This window comes from Citrus sinensis, chromosome 3, assembly GCF_022201045.2.
Source record: "Citrus sinensis cultivar Valencia sweet orange chromosome 3, DVS_A1.0, whole genome shotgun sequence".
NCBI classification, from domain to species: domain Eukaryota; kingdom Viridiplantae; phylum Streptophyta; class Magnoliopsida; order Sapindales; family Rutaceae; genus Citrus; species Citrus sinensis.
This window is the reverse complement of record NC_068558.1, coordinates 44,138,195-44,150,668: the sequence shown is the minus strand read 5'-3', so window position 1 is coordinate 44,150,668 and position 12,474 is coordinate 44,138,195. Positions and strand designations below refer to the sequence as shown.

The 12,474-nt window shown below is 33.8% G+C and overlaps 2 protein-coding genes across 2 annotated transcripts; both read right to left on the bottom strand.

Moving 5' to 3' along the window:
- Nucleotides 1-433: 433 nt before the first annotated feature.
- Nucleotides 434-3,666, bottom strand: LOC102618054 (hypothetical protein). Its single transcript, XM_006479669.4, has 7 exons — nucleotides 3,239-3,666; nucleotides 2,800-2,857; nucleotides 2,430-2,720; nucleotides 2,294-2,342; nucleotides 2,118-2,212; nucleotides 1,183-1,298; nucleotides 434-719 (listed from the first exon to the last, which is right to left on the bottom strand). Exons 1-7 carry the CDS (start codon nucleotides 3,373-3,375, stop codon nucleotides 662-664), a joined length of 804 nt encoding a protein of 267 aa, XP_006479732.1. The 5' UTR covers nucleotides 3,376-3,666; the 3' UTR covers nucleotides 434-661.
- Nucleotides 3,667-4,390: 724 nt separating this feature from the next.
- LOC102617776 (preprotein translocase subunit SCY2, chloroplastic) lies at nucleotides 4,391-11,645 on the bottom strand. The gene is made up of 14 exons (XM_006479668.4): nucleotides 11,479-11,645; nucleotides 10,645-11,166; nucleotides 10,414-10,502; nucleotides 9,792-9,871; nucleotides 9,583-9,672; nucleotides 9,117-9,208; nucleotides 8,055-8,138; nucleotides 7,313-7,454; nucleotides 6,872-6,988; nucleotides 6,619-6,748; nucleotides 5,705-5,828; nucleotides 5,466-5,572; nucleotides 5,031-5,154; nucleotides 4,391-4,944 (listed from the first exon to the last, which is right to left on the bottom strand). The coding sequence occupies exons 1-13, from the start codon at nucleotides 11,549-11,551 to the stop codon at nucleotides 5,065-5,067; spliced, it is 1,740 nt and encodes a 579-aa protein (XP_006479731.1). The 5' UTR covers nucleotides 11,552-11,645; the 3' UTR covers nucleotides 4,391-4,944; nucleotides 5,031-5,064.
- Nucleotides 11,646-12,474: the final 829 nt, after the last annotated feature.

The window sequence follows — 12,474 nt, the reverse complement described above, 5'->3', positions numbered from 1 at the left end:
TCAAAAGAACATGATAAAGAAGTGTTAAATCTTTTTTTTATGATTATGACAAATCGACAATTATAAATAAAATCTTTAAAAAAATAAAGAAATTATAGTAATTTTAAGAGGTTATTTCTTTTTCAAAATAGATTTTATAAGTTTTTATATGGTGGATGTTTAGAAAAATGATAAAAATTATAGTAAGAATAAATTCGAGGTTAGATGGAATATTTTTACAGATAAAGATTAATTTAAAATTTTTAAATAAAATTAAATGAAAAATAGAAATATCCCCCTCTAAACCCAATTTCATTCAAAGTTCAAGCCCATCACTGAGCCCATGCCTCCATCGCTGCCTTCACAGTGGTTATTGTTAATCTGCTCGTACATTTTACTTACAGCTATTTTAGATAATGCAATGAATCTTTTGCAAGTGAAACTACACGAGAAAGAGACAGAATGAAGATACTTCAATTTCAGAGATCAAGAACAACTGAACAATGTGTTTAGCCTCACAATGCTGGTTTACAATCATTTTAGGTCGTTGCTTACAAACAGCACATTTCATCGTGCGGTTAAATTTCATACAATGGCTTAAAAATCCTAGTAATGAACTTAATCAGACTCGGTCAAACAAAAGATCTTCTGTACAACATTGTGAGGACTGAGAACAATTTTCTCATTCTTCCGCTGGTGTCTTAAAAGCTATGCCCTTGATAATGTGCCGACACTGAAACCTGCAAAATGATATGAGATACAGCCATTCAGTTCTGCAACATTATGGAAGGAAAGAGAAGTTAAAAATTAAAAAAAAAAACAATGAATTTCCAAGTTTACATATGATGAAATGCAAAAAACAATATATGGAAACCTCAATAGACAGCCAAATTTTCCAATATTCGGAGAAATGGCCCTCAATCTCAAGGGGTTTATAACTATTTGGGAATCACTATTCACTAATAGAAAAATATGTTCAGAAAGGCCAGCTTTTAGTCCTTGGACTTGAGCTCTAGGATCAGAACAGCCTGTGGATGATTTAATGTTTGACATGAAAAAAATTTGCAGGATGAACCAAATGATTTTCCTTTTTAAAATTTTTTTTTTTTTTTGGTTTGGTGGAGTGAGGTACTAGTAAATGAGTTATCTGGCACTGGTCAGCTTGACATTTCAAAGTTATGCTTGAAGTTTAACCTTGCATACCATATTAGATCATCTGATGTATAATCTCTCAGATTTGGTGAGCAAGCTTGAGAAGCATAATCATCCATGGCCTTATCTTGCATTTTGCACTTAAACCGTAGCCTGAAAGGCACAATCTGCAAGATGATTGCATTTATAAGACCTATCTTATTCATTAAAAAAGATGCATGGGAACTTAACCATGCATATTAACTTTCTTACTGCCATGTGCAACATAATATAATCTATTATTATGCTTGAAGTTCTGGGAATCAACCTGGTGAGTAACAACTGTTGGATATCAGGTTCGGCACCTAATCATTAATAGAAATTCTCCAAGCCACCAATTCAAAAATTCATATGCAAGAATGTAGAACGAGAAAACAAACATATATTGAGAAATTCACTTGTACAACAAGAAGTAGAACAAATGGAAAGGTTACTTGGCGCTGTTAAGGTCAAATGGTCAACATAACAAGTGCAAGCATGTCCACATAAAGATTTTTCCATCCATGATATGGCTACCATCAACAAAAATTTTCTCAAAAAGTCGTATAACCATCAAAATCTTCAAATCCTTAAAACATTAAACTGCAGCATGCGGGCATGCATAAACTGGGTTTTCACACCATAACTACAACTACTATCAACTTTGCAATTAACCAAGCGAAACAAGATGTGTTGTTTATTGTAGAATGATTACGAATGATTAACTCCACTGTTCCAAATTAAATTTCGTCTGTGATAAGTGGCATAAATTTTATTTATAATAAGACTCCCCTACAATGCAATAAACGAATATCTATATCAGGAATAAACTAAAGCAAAGCAACGGGCTCCCCTCCTATCCCTTAGATGATCTAGAAACATTTTCACAATTTTTTACCATTTTAGCAACTCTTGCAGGCAATCAAAAGTATAATAAAATACACGATATACATCTAACTCACTATTACCTTCTTGCTGTATCTGAAGTCACGTTTTGGAAGAAAATGCAGTGGCATACTCAAAGAAGAGGAAGCTTTAACCAATAGAAACAACTTAGTCGGCCCTAAAACAATTCATAAAAAAGTCAATAATAACTTCAGATCTCACAGATAACAAAAATTGACATTCGTGCTCAATTAATTACCTGGATAGGAGTCAGATCCAGCACCCTTTGAGATCAGTGTCCGAATGGCCTATTCAACAGACAGATATACATATCACACAATATAAGTCCAAAGATGTTAAAGCTAATATGGAAGTATAAATAGCAGCAATTGAACCTTTCTTGAAAGCCCTTCTGCTGCCTTGCCCTTAGTGAAATCAGGTTCCCCTCTTGATACAGACTTTCCATGTGAAAAGTACAACTGATATATGTGCTGAGGTCGTAATGGACTAGCTCCAAGAACAAAAATGACTTCTTGGATGTTTGGAATTTCACTAATCAGTAACCGGAGTGCAGTTTGCAGACTGGAAATTGTATTCATCAACTTCTCCAGTCTTCTAATGCCTTGCTTGATCTCTCTCTTTCTGCTCAAATTCATTCTTCGAGATGTTGGCCTTAGATCCATATCCTATAACCATGATTCTTAGGGTCCCAAAATAAGCCAAAAAGCTATATGATGCAAATTTACCTTGTCAAAGCTTACATACCAACTCCTTAAATTCAGTTTGTAATGCATCAAATTCAAGGCTAATATCCTGCAAAATGCTGCATAAACATTTAGAAGCCAATGTCAATTGTATACAACCAGATCACCACTTTTAATTACTCCATGACAGCTATTGATTGAATTCTTTGGGCAGTATCAACCAGGGAAATCGCACATAAACAATCACAGTTCCAAAGGTACGACTCTTGATGCTTGAACATTTGGGGTAGTGGAAAGTAGGTGTCCGATCGGTTTAATCGAACATTATATTTTTCTCTATGGGACTGATCGAATCTCCTTACAAATAAAAAAAGCATTAAAGAAATCATTTTTTACTTGATGAACAAATTCTAAGAAAATCGTAAGATGAAACCCTAAAATCATCAGTAATAAATAGGGCTGGTTATAGAAGGAGAAGGAGAAGGAGAAAGGAGACTCACGAAGGGATTTGTTGGTGCATGTAGAGAACAAAGCCAGCAACATCGTTGATGACGTGGAAGATGACAGAGCTGTCCAAGGAGCCTGCATTGGTCTCTATCTCTGTGAATTGCATCTCTGAACTTCCTTGTCCTTCCATTTTTTGTTTTTTTTTTAATTTTCCTTCTCAACTAACCAAAATTAGAGAACAGGCAAGCACGGACAGAGGAGAAAGATATTTGAACTCTTTCAGGTTTGGGCGGCTGGGGGATGGAGGGGCTAACCCCAATTAATCCTAAAAACGAGGGTTTTTGTGCAAAATAAAATTGTACATGACGCATTGGGCTAAAGGGGTTAAAGCCACAGTCTTGGCCTGCCCGCCTTCACGATCGGCCTGGCCTCTTCTCATTGAAAAATTCTAAAATACGCAGAAGTATTATTTTAATCAAACCATAACTCCTTTAAAAATAAAAATCATACAACAACTAAATAATATTATATGTGTATTTATTTTTTAAAAATCATATAAATAGTAGTTGCATTAAATTAAATTACACATATCATGTACGTATTAATTGATTATATTCCGCTGATATATTCTAAAATTCCTCTTTCTTATTTCAATTCTAATACCAAAAGTAATATTTCAAAGACTAATTTGAATAGGCATGAAGTGCATGTTTAATACGAAGAAATGAAAGAAGAGTAGAGAAATGAAAAAAATCGAGGAGAAGAAAAAATGAAGGTTAAAGAAAGTCAATTTAAATTCTATTAGGAAATTATACGCTCTTCCTTTATCTCTTTTTCTTTTCTTTTCTTTTCTTTCCTCTCTTCTCATTTCTTTTCTTTCCTATCGTCTCTTTTTCACTTATTCTTTCAAACCAAACATAAAATATTTTCACATCAAAATTAACATTTTTAAAGATTAATTTGACTAGATATAAAGTTGATGTTTAATTGGGAGAAATGAAAGAAAATAGTAGAGGAATGAAAAAACCAAGGGGAAAAGAAAATGAAGGTAAAAAAAAATCAATTCAAATTTTATTATTTAATTTGACATGAAATTATCTATTCTTCTGTAATTTCTCATTTCTTTCCTCTCCTCTCCTCTCTTTTGTCTTCATTTTTCCAACCCAAACATAATGTAATACCTACATGAAAATTGAAGAACCATATACTTAAAACATGAAAAATTAACAAGTAACTCGCAATATCCACATGTTGCGTAAATTTGTAAAATTCCACACTATATTCCTTACAATGTATGTGATGAAATTTAAAAATTGGTAATGTTCCCAAAATCCTTGCAACTAAAATGAAAAAAGTTGAAAAAGCTGTGTTCACTATGTTATGCTAATTAACATTTTGCGCGCACATATTTATACATTAAAGAGCTTCATCTCAAATTACTCTCCAAATCTCACTTCCACATGAAATCTGAATCGCCATTTGCCCTACTATTTATTAACCCAAGTATGATCGCCTTATGTAAATCCCTTTCTAGAAACCATTGGAGCTAATTTCAGTTAAAAATGAAGATTCAGAACCCACCCTTGCATTTTGATTCTATAAACCAATGACTAGTCAAGCATTTATCATCCTTATTCTCAATGCCACAAGTTCCCATATACTAGACCGGGAGCAATGCTGGTGGATCAGATCTTTCTCTGGAATGTATTGACTCTACCATCAATATTAATAAAGAGTTCTCATTTGGACCACTTTGGTGCTACAAAAAAGAAATTCCTGTTATTAACCAGCAAACTGGCAGAGAGCAGGAAATAAAACCAAAGTATAAGATCATTCAAGTCATACCTGGGAAAAGGAAAGTGCATAGCATATTCAAAAATCATACACCATACCGCCTTAGAGCTTTGCTTAAACTGGGCATAACGTTGTATGCTTGATAGGATCTTCTAAGTTCAATAATGGAGCCCACCTGCACCAACACAATTCAAGAGCCATAGATAATATGAAGTGATTTTCCCATATAGCAAATTATGGTAGTAAACTAAGCATAAAATTGTTATGAGGAGCATGCTAAATCATTCCCTTTTTCACTTTTATAAGGATTCAATAATTAAAAACTACGAGTGAAAATCTGCAAGATACGTCCTTATCAAACAGAACAGCAACTTCAATTGATTTCTTTAGTACCAGGTAGCATAGCATTATCATTGAACAATAGGGCCAACATCGAAAAAATGAGAGCATGCAAAAACTCATGGAAGAGGTCAGGGTGGAACTTACAATAATTAAAACCGATGTAAATCCAATTGAAAATCCCTCATTGATGCGGCGCAAGTAGTGATCCAGTATGGTTGATGAAGTTGCCAAAATACTTAATAATAAGCCCCCTGAAAAGTTTCCACCACATATAACAATAAAAAGAGAAGCATCAAACAAACATAAACTGTAACAAGATGCTCAGCACTGCTTGGAATAAGCTTAAACCACAGAGTTAGAATAACTGCCATAAGAAAAATTACCCCAAAAACGTGTTGATGCCTGAATCTTTGTGAGGTATTCAATGGTAGCCTTTCCAGGTTTTACATTTGGTATTCTGGCTCCCATCTTATTTAAGTAATCTGCTATTTCCTTGGGCAAGTTGGCCTACACAGAAATTCCAATTAAATAACGTCTACTAAAACGAAAAAGAGCAAGTGATAGCAATCTTAAGAACTCAGAATTATTGCATTAAATTGTGCATTAACAGTTTAATGCATAATTCCCATTTCAACTTTATTTTCATTTCCACATTTTTTTTGGTGGGGGGTAGGAAACAAAGAATCTTGTATTAATAAGTAAAACATTTCCACACACATTAAATAGTCAAAAATCCTGGAACAATGAAAAAAAAGCTTATGGTTAAGCTTCATTGTTTTAAGTAATTTCTTTCCTCCAGTGATAGCTTAGGCTTTACAACAATCCTCATAAGACATACTGAACAATTCATTATTCGATGCTGACAATTTAAATGATTAGAGGAAGGATAAGAATTGTTGGCATTTCTCAACAAGGTTTCACATGCTTTTGCATGCGCATATCAATTCAACATAATTGTGTTACCAAATTAAGTGACTCTACTACAAAAGCATGTTGATTACTATTATCGGAGATAATTTTTTTGAAGTTTTCTCTATGATCACACATTCATATTCTAAATGGAATCTTAGATAATAGGATCAAGAATCAAAAGAAGAACATACCGCTGCTATTAAGAAAATATATCAACTCCTTTTACATACTTTGGTATCTAGACATGCTGCTATTAAGAAACGATAGCCAGATGAAATAAAAGAAAGCACGAGAATGGGAAGACAATGATAACAAAGTGTTCCACAAAATAGCTATCATTTACACCTAGAGTTATAGTAAAAAGTAAGGTGTACAAGATACTTACAATGTCAAATATATTGAACAAGAAGACGAAAAAAGCATAAATAGTATAGTAAACCCATGGCCGTGCACCAACAGAAGTTTCAGGGTTCAATATCTCCTTAACATGCTGCCAGAAAGGTGAACCAAGTATACTGCAAATTATGCTCAATCAGTAATATAGCTGTAAATACTATGCAGTACATATTTCATCTTCAAGATGGAAAATGAACAAATGGTTTTCAGATACATGTCTGAGTCAGTTTTTGAGGCAATACCTTGCAAGAATACTAGGAAATGCCAAGAGATAAGTTGTTGTAAGAACGGGCTGCATTCCTGATGGATTGATATTAAAAGGAATATATGGTTCGACTTCCGTAATTGGAGAATCTTCTCTGTTAATAAACAGAACCAACAAAAGAACAAAATTGCCAAGGAGCAAGGTGTTACAATCAGGTACAAATTAATGCTTCACAAACAGAAGCTATTGCATTTGAGGCAAATAAAGTTATTTCTAGTATAAAAATATTTCTTGATTATTGAGGCAACTAGCATATATATTGCATCATCCTCTAACTGGGAGAGAGTAGCTTCTGGTCAATTGCTTGGAGGTTAAATAAATAAGGATAAAAAACAAAAGAATTGAACAAAATTATAAAGTCTGTGCTTTCCTCAGAAGAAAGGACATAGGTATGTCTTTATAGCAACAATAGTATTACCGTGCAGCAGAAGCAAGTTTAAATCCATAATACTGCAGTTTTACTTTCCTGCAACCTTCAGTCACAACAACTGCCCACATAGTAACAATGGTAAAAACTCCTAACAGTCCAAGCATAAATGGCCACCATCTCACAGAACTTCCTGCAGTATATTTAAAAACTTGAAATTGGTATTGTTACAAAATACTGAAATTGCAGAAATATGATCAAATAAGAAGCACAAAAATTACAATGGTCGAAAAATCCTTGTATAACTAATATGATTCCTATCTCCATATGATCATTATCGGCATACTAGTGTAGAGATATGATTTTGTTCAACACTCTTCACACACATGGCTGCTAGTGATTCAATTTTCATGCTACAATTATTTAAGCTGTTGAATATGCACTCACACAACAACAATTGATTCATTAAAGCAGTACATATCTTCCTGGAGTAGTTCATGGCTCCGATCCGATAAAGTATAGGTGAAAATTTTAATTAATACATAGTTTATAACAATCCTGATGGTATATCTTGACATAAGAACCTAATGAAGCACTTTTACACTTTGCAGAAGACTAAGTGTCATTTCATGAAACAATCAGAAGTAAGCATAATTAGATATCATTTCAAATTTTTTTTTTTTTTGCGCTGGACATGCAGGAAGAAGAGACAACATCTCCTATCACATACCTAAAGAGAGAAGGAAAAATTTTCTCAACTTGAACAGCAGTAAGATCATCTCCAATCACATACCTAACAGCTGAGACAACATCTTGTACAATGTTTCAGTGTAACCCGTCAATATTCCCACACATATAATCAATGATGAACCTTGACCTGAAATATGCACGACCAGTTAAGAAGGAAAAATATGCCATAAATTATAAGATAACAGTATGTACGTGCATGTTAATTTGACTATAAACAGAAAAACCATCAGATCAAACAGAACCGAAAAGGTCAGATAATTTTTTTCTACCTAAACAACACTATGCCAACAACTTCAAAAATTCACAAGTGAATGTATAGAGAAAGTTACAAAAATTCAAAGCTTCCTGGTTTGATAGGGCTTAGGGCTCAATTAGAGCTGATTTTTATTAAGTGAATCAAAAGAAAGAACAATCATGACCTACAATTCAAGAGGTAGGTCAATCTCTCCCAAAACTCTTAATTACTCCTAATACTTGACAAAACTCAGCATAAACCCTAAATAACTCCTTAACCTCTTATTTATACCTGAACCCTAATTAGTTAATAAGTAAAATTACTAAACTACCCCTGCCCTTTTATATTTGCGCCTAATAAGTTTTTATTGGTCTAACATATAAGCACCATAAAATTCATAGTTACTCCAGCGGAGTTCTCAATCCACCTATTGCCAACACAAATCAAACATTTTTCAGTGTTTGGCTGCACATTCGATTGCTAAAACTTATCATTAGATTTTATCTTCTCATATCATAATAAATCAAATTAAAATCCAATTCTATTGCCTCTGGTTACACCTGTCCAAGTGATGCTATTGGATTTAAACCATCTCTTTTGAAATCTTCTAGTCACAATACCTTTCTTTCAGTGTAGGTGGATCCAAAAGAATATCTCAAACATAGATGAGTAAATATAGAAGCTAAATTCTCATTGGCATTTTTAAATCTAACCAAAAACCTATAAAAGAGATTCAACAGCTCTCTATGGACTTTGCTTCCAGAGACTTGTCACAAAAATTAGGTGTTTATATCCCTATATATAGCGAAATAAACATATAACTAAGCAAGCAAGACAAAGAAATGGAAATCAAACATATCAAGAAAATACCAAATCCAGATTCTGATATCGTATCACAAATCCATGACATTGTCATTGCACCACAAACCAACAGGAAGGCAGTCACCATTACATGCTTGACACTGCAAAAGCCATTAAAGAAATTATGATTACATTGAAGCCTATTCAACAAAAAATCATTCAGGTGAAAAGTGAAAACATTGCCAGTCTCATCAGCTTGTAAACCAAAAGAAGAAAAAGAGAAAAGGAAGGAAGATACGCGTGTTTCCTTATACTGAACATGAACATAGGCCAACATTTAAAGCAAAGGCAAGCCGATAAAGCAATAGAAAAAGATTATCCCAACATTAAATTTAAGAAGAAAAAAAATGACAAATACATTATTTGATCTTTTTTAATTTCAGATTTTACAGGAATCTGAACTCCATTTCAATTACTCATGAGATATTAAAAATCAATGCATATTCTTGAAGCAATATACTTTTTGCTAAGTTACCTGTGACTGGCAGCATATATTGAGTACGGAAGTGAATAACAAGCAACTATGACAGCTTCAAGTATTGCAAACCCAAGTGAAATCCACCATCTGAAAAGAAACACCTATAAGATCACTGACTTCCTAAATGTGTTGATTGAAAATAATAATCCCCAAGAATTATGTAGCAAAGACTCGTCTCACTGCTTGAGATGAATAACTAGACACACATATAACTCTTAATCTTCTCGTGTCCATCTAAGCCTTCCTTTCTCAGCTGTACCAAGGATGGAACAATATGACAGAGCACCTGTACATTCAGTTCGTAAAGTTAACCTCATAATTGTTAGCAAATGCCATTCTGGGGGAGAAAGAAAATTCAGTGTTCTGTCTCAATCTCCCATGCAAGTAAACATTGCAGAAACAGCACCCAAAAAAAAAAAAAGGAAAAGGATATTCATTGATCGGTTCATATCTTTTGTAAATAGCCATCTACCACCAATGTCCAAAAGCCTCTATTATCAGCTAATTATGCACCACAAATTGTGATACATCTATCGGTACCATAAAATATTATTGGCAAAAGTTTCAAATGCAACCCTCTAATAACAAATAAAAAGATTCTCTTCCCTCCTGCATATTTAACTAGTACCAAATTGATGATCAGCAAACATTTACCAGCTCCCAAATTACAACAACACAAACCCAAAACACTTATTTAGAGCCAAATAAACTACACATGATATTCATTAAAAACTATTTATCAATAATATTAAATGAAAATGGAAAGAAAAATTAATTAATCACACAAGTAAAGAGTATCCAAGATAGTTGAAGAGACAAGCTATGAACCTGCATTAGAATTGATGCTACTATCTGGGGGCTTATTCCGAGCTGAAAAAAGGATAGTTTGAGCTCTGCTCCAAAATCACCGAGTTCATCTGCCAAAACTGACATGAATTACCAAAGGTATGTTTGGACGAAAACATTATAACTAGTGGCAAACTGAAAAACAATGGAAAACAAAGCATATAAAATACTCCATTTATAGAGAACAAGAGTAAATTAACGTAAATTTCTTACCAACAGATCCTGAAACAAAGCTAAGGTAATCTTGAGGTATCAACCTTCTATCAAATCCAGGAAGAGGAATGAAATACCCAATGCGACTTATAACAATCAGTACAGCAGTCACAAATAACCTCCGCCGTATCTCACTCTTAAAAAATGATTCCGCAGCATTATTAAGGACAGAGCTTAGTCGTATAAAATTCAGGAACCTGTTTTTATACATCTTAGGTTTTGATCTGAAAGTCTCATTGTCAGTGACATCACGCAAACCTTGACTATCTACCTCATCATCCAATCTGGGTGGAACAGCTTCAAGGTTTACCGACAGTGCAGATGATGCCTCAACATTCACGTAGTCACTTCGAAGTTGGTCAGAAGAATAGACAGAATACCGTTTGTTTGCCCTTGAAAGAAAAGGCCTATTTAGCAACGGAACTTGCCTTCTTTTGGAATCCAATAAACTCAACCTGACCGAAACAAAGGTCTTGGTACATAATGGATGACAAAATCGGTTATCAGCGAGTACATGTCCGCCTGATTGTCATTTGCACAATAGCTGACATTAGAACATTCAAGTTCAAAACACCTACCGTATATAATCGATTCAAGAAAATTTTGTTAAGTGAATATTACTATAGAGCGAAGGTGTACAATGAATGCACAATTATAGAAGTGGGTTAAGCAGGCGGACGTTTGTGACTATCAAATATTCAAGCAATTGGAAAGTAAAATTATATGTACGAAGGAAAAGGCCTTTATAAATAAATTACTTTCATATGCGTATGGTTTCTGACCCGTTCTATTTTTCCTACGTTTTCTCATGAAGTGAATTTACGGCGAGCATACCTCCGAGTTTTACGGGTGTTGTCGTGAAGAGTTGAGGAGTGAAGTGATGGGAGCTAAGCAGAGTTGCTTCCATGGCGAGACTTCGGCTCAATGGAGCGGCAAAACAAAGGCCTCTACGTTTTGGACTTGGGTTTTATATGAAACCTCGAAAATGCTCATCCGGAAGGGCGTGGATTGTCGACTGTCGTGATTATTTTATAATTATTGCAACCCCTACTCATTTGACCCCACGTGGATTTGGCAAAACAAGGGGCAATCGGTTGCAACAATTTTCTTATCCGATTTGAAGTTTAGTGGAGATTGAGGACTAAAAATATTATTTTGCACTCCAATCCCGTACCATCTTAAAAATTATATATAAATTAAAAAAAAGAGTAATGTTACTCTTACGTAATATTGAGATACATATAACCTCAAATCTCTTATTTTCATTTAAAAGATTTTACCATTTAAACTAATTAGTATTTATACATAGTTTCTATCTTAATCGATATAGTATATGATATATAAATTATAATTCTCTCATAATTTGATTTTGACACTAGCTACCTAAGAATGATTATCAATCTTACGAGATTCGTATACTACTAGTGGCAACAAAGTTTACCATCACATTACTTGTGGCTAGGGATTGCAAAAATTCCCACGGGGACGGGTACCCTCAGGAATTTTCCCCATTCGAGGAGGGTATGAGGATAATTTCATACCCAATTTCTTATTCGGAGAAGGGACGGAGAAATTTTTTTACCCAATTTCTTATTCGGGGAGGGGACATGGATGAGGTGGAATCCCCATCCCCTACCCATTTCCCCATTTTAATTTTTAATTTAATTTTTATTTTTTTAAATTACCAGTAAATAAATTATAAAATTATAAGTATTGGTAAAAATAAAAAATATCAAAATATTTATATTATTAAAATTTTAGGACTAATTAACTAATTAAAGTCCTAAATTTTTATTTAGGACATTAAAAAGACCGGACAGATTCTATTAG